The 3,635-nt window shown below is 44.6% G+C and overlaps 1 protein-coding gene across 1 annotated transcript in view; it reads left to right on the top strand.

The window, feature by feature from the left end:
* LOC118417716 (zinc finger protein 341-like) overlaps positions 1-3,409 on the top strand; it is a 10,574-nt gene extending 7,165 nt beyond the window's left edge. Inside the window, exons 8-11 of the mRNA XM_035823384.1 lie at positions 41-170; positions 375-562; positions 1,127-1,810; positions 2,282-3,409. Of these exons, the coding sequence (XP_035679277.1) occupies positions 41-170; positions 375-562; positions 1,127-1,810; positions 2,282-2,905 (1,626 nt within the window). The 3' untranslated portion in view covers positions 2,906-3,409. The remainder of the gene's footprint in view (positions 1-40; positions 171-374; positions 563-1,126; positions 1,811-2,281) is intronic.
* The last annotated feature ends 226 nt before the right edge of the window (positions 3,410-3,635 follow it).

The following is a 3,635-nucleotide window of genomic DNA, read 5'->3' as shown; positions in this document are numbered from 1 at the left end:
TTTCTACAGACCATGGTTATCTGTGTCAATGGTCGTTAAGGTGTGGCCATCAGGCACAGCCTGTACCCTGCCCAAGAACCCCATCATCGTGGAGAAGGCACTAGAGGATCAGAACGGGGATTCCGTGGTGGCTCCCGCAGAGAATGTTGGGAGCAACCTTCCAGAACAAGGTAAGTACCCATTTGGGGAAATGGACATTAGAGTATAGAGTAAGAAACAGATTTTTATTGGAATGGACCAATCCCATTGCCCTGCCCATGTCTGTCACATGCAGCAATGCAAAATCGTAAAAATATGTTATGCCTTCAACCATCAGGCAATTTTAACAATCATGCAAAGCAAACAAACTAGTACATAGTATTTTCTCCACACAGAGGACAAGGGGAATGGAGACATGGGGGATGACGATTCCAAGGAGAGTGACAGTGCCAAAGATGAGACAGCAGAGTCCGATGAGATCAAGGTCATCATCAACAACTCGTACCAGTGCCATTACTGCCAGGCTACCTTCAAAACCTACTTCCAGCTAAAGTCTCACATGACTCAGCACAAAAACCAACAGGTAGGGATTTCAATAAAATAATATGCATGTAACTATTGCCCTTGAGCCTCCTTGAGAGGCCTGACCAATAGAATTGTTGCTAGAAGTTCGTCTTTAGTAAGAAATACTAACAGGCTAAGGTATATGGAGGCAAGCTTATCTTCAAGTGAACCAACATCTTTTGCACCCCTGTCACTCTTCAGGCCTGAGCTCTGTAGTTTTGGTGTGATTGTGGTGCAAAAGATGTCAGTTGATTTGACATAGTCTGCACCAGAATGAGATACTATCTACTCACTACTGTAACATATTGCCAAGATATTTGAATGTAGTGTTGTTGACCTGACCTGTTGTTGCTATAGTATAGAAGCTAAAGCAAAAACTTCACAAAAATTGTAATAAATTCAAATTCACAGATTTGAAAGTTCTGATGAGGTAAATAAATAAAATTCTTGTAGATATCATTTTTGCAACAAAGTCAGAAATTTGATGTACAAAATGTACATGTTCAAGCATGTAAAAGAAATTGAATGGATGTGAGACCACAACTTTTTTTGAGTAGCTGACAGACATGTTCCCCACCTCCAGGTCTACAAGTGCATCACCAAGTCCTGTGGGAGCATGTTCCACGACCTGGAGGCCTTCCTGGAGCACACCAAGTCTCACGAGGAGGAGATGACGTACCGCTGCCACATGTGCAACAAACAGTTCCCCTCCCTGTACGAGCTGGGCGTGCACCAGTACTCCCACAGTCTCTACCCCAACCAGGGCCCGCGGCCGGGCCCCAGGTACTTCCGCTGCCCCAAGTGCATGAACAAGTACGCTTCGCCCGAGGCGTTGGACCACCACCTCGCCACGTCCAGTCACAACTATTCGTGCCCGCACTGCGACAAAGTGTTCCCCTGTGAGAGGTATCTCCGGCGCCACCTCCCGACGCACGGAACCATGGGCGACCATGTCTGCAATGTGTGCGATAAGCGGTTCAAGACAGAGCACTACCTGAAGATGCACGCACTCATCCACACGGGGGAGAAACCCTACAGCTGCACGCAGTGCAACGCCACCTTCAACCGCAAGGACAAGTTGAAACGTCACATGCTCATCCACGACCCCGTGAAGAAGTACAAGTGTCCGTTCAAGACGCACACCGGCTGCACTAAGGAGTTCAATCGGCCGGACAAGCTGAAGGCTCACATAATCTCCCACTCAGGCATCAAGCCCTTCAAGTGTAAAGACTGCGGCAAATCCTTCAGTAGGAAGCCACATTTACAGGTGGGCAACTTTGGTTCAGTCTCTCTTTCTGTTTGGCCTGTGCTTACACAACCTCTCGCTGGCTTGGGTTACTGACCCACTCTCCAAGGTGGTGGCAACTGTAGGGCCGGCCGCTAGGAGCGTGATTTTAGTCAAGGCTGTTTTTCTGTTCAGTTTTGCTCAATGTTTTTGAGATAACTTCAATGGTTTGCCATATGACCATTTATGCATACACTGAAGTTTACATATCTTTCACTTGATGCACATTATCCAGTCATTTTACCTTCTATATCTGAAGTTTATGTCTATGTAAACTTATCTTTCTGCTATTACAGCATGCGATATACATAAGTTTAGAAAATGGTATGTTTAACCTGTTGGCAGTTTGTTCACACTGACTTTGATCAACAGTGTTTTGTAAGACCAACAGTCCTTGCATTTTGATATACTTGACTCAGTAATGAAAGTCTATTTGTCTATTTATTCACACAGGAGCACGAGCGCATGCACTCTGACAACTACCCCATCAGATGCAACACCTGTAGAAAAGGTTTCGCCAGGGAGAAGTACCTCCGAGACCACCGCTGTCGACCCGAGGGCAGCGAAGACGACGTTGTCGTGTCGAAGAGCAAGCACGGGCGAACCAGGAAGCTGACGGCTGCCATGAAAGAGGCCGTGGGTAACAGGAGGAAAAGAGGCGTAGGTCGGCCACGTAAAAACCAGGGCAAAGCCGCAGACACCACCAACACAGACTTAGATATCATCAAAGCTCACTTGCAAAGTGAAGGAGGGGGCGATGCGTGCCAGAGTACCCCACAGAACGAACAGGAATGTGTCAATGGAAACAACTCGTTACAACAGCTCCAGACAAACCAACAGACTGCGAACTCTCAGCCGGGTGGGGACGCACATCTACAGGATAGCGTGGTGCCCACAGGAATAGGTATATCCACGCCCTCTGGCATGGTGCAGACATTTGTGGCGAGTGATAACAGTGTGGTACAGATCAACATGGGAGGGGCGGAGGTCTTACAGCCCACACAAGCCTTCATCGTAACACACTTGAACTTAGCACCTGGGGAGGATGGCGTCTTAGAGGCCACCAACGAGTGCTAGAAGTAATGCACTGTATATAAGAGGGCGTTGCGGCCAGATTGTTGTAAATTTGTAGTTTCGAAATGTGAATCATGTACATGATGTAATTGTGCCATTGACTTTGAATTAGAATTCGGAAATATCACAATATTTGCCAAATCCTGAAAGGAATTGTGTGTTGAATTTATGGATAACTGAAAGATTGCCTTTTTTTAAAGAAAAATTCTTTTTTTTTCCACAGTTTGTTGCATTTTTTTCTTGGTAACTTTTAAATGAATTGATACAGAATTCTGCCTACTAGGAACATGTAGGACCAAATCAGACAACTATACAGTCTATGTAATGATGCAAAAAATAAAACCATTGAGGCCAAATCTACATTTCAGAGGATGTATGTTTTCCTTTGGTTATGGCTTACTTGAAGGGGGAAAGTTCACAAAGAACCATGACAGAAGGTTAACTGGTTGTGTTATTTTAAAATTTCTGTTGAATCACTGAGCAAAATGTATTAGATAGTATTGATATGAAATATACATTGCAATGATTTAAAAGTTCAGTTGTATTGGTGTAACTTAAGGATCAGTCACACAATTGTGTATATTCAAGTCCTTTGCGTATTGACATTTTTATCAGTTTATAGGTAAATCTTGTGGGAAAGAAGATATTCTTTACTTTGACCCACCGTTGTGTAGCCTGACTATATAACCAAAAATACTACTTTGTCGGCCTGAAAGCGAATCCGCTGTCAATT

Source organism: Branchiostoma floridae, chromosome 6 (assembly GCF_000003815.2).
Source record: "Branchiostoma floridae strain S238N-H82 chromosome 6, Bfl_VNyyK, whole genome shotgun sequence".
Classification (NCBI taxonomy): domain Eukaryota; kingdom Metazoa; phylum Chordata; class Leptocardii; order Amphioxiformes; family Branchiostomatidae; genus Branchiostoma; species Branchiostoma floridae.
Note: the sequence above shows the minus strand (reverse complement) of the source record. Positions and strands in the feature narration are given on the sequence as shown.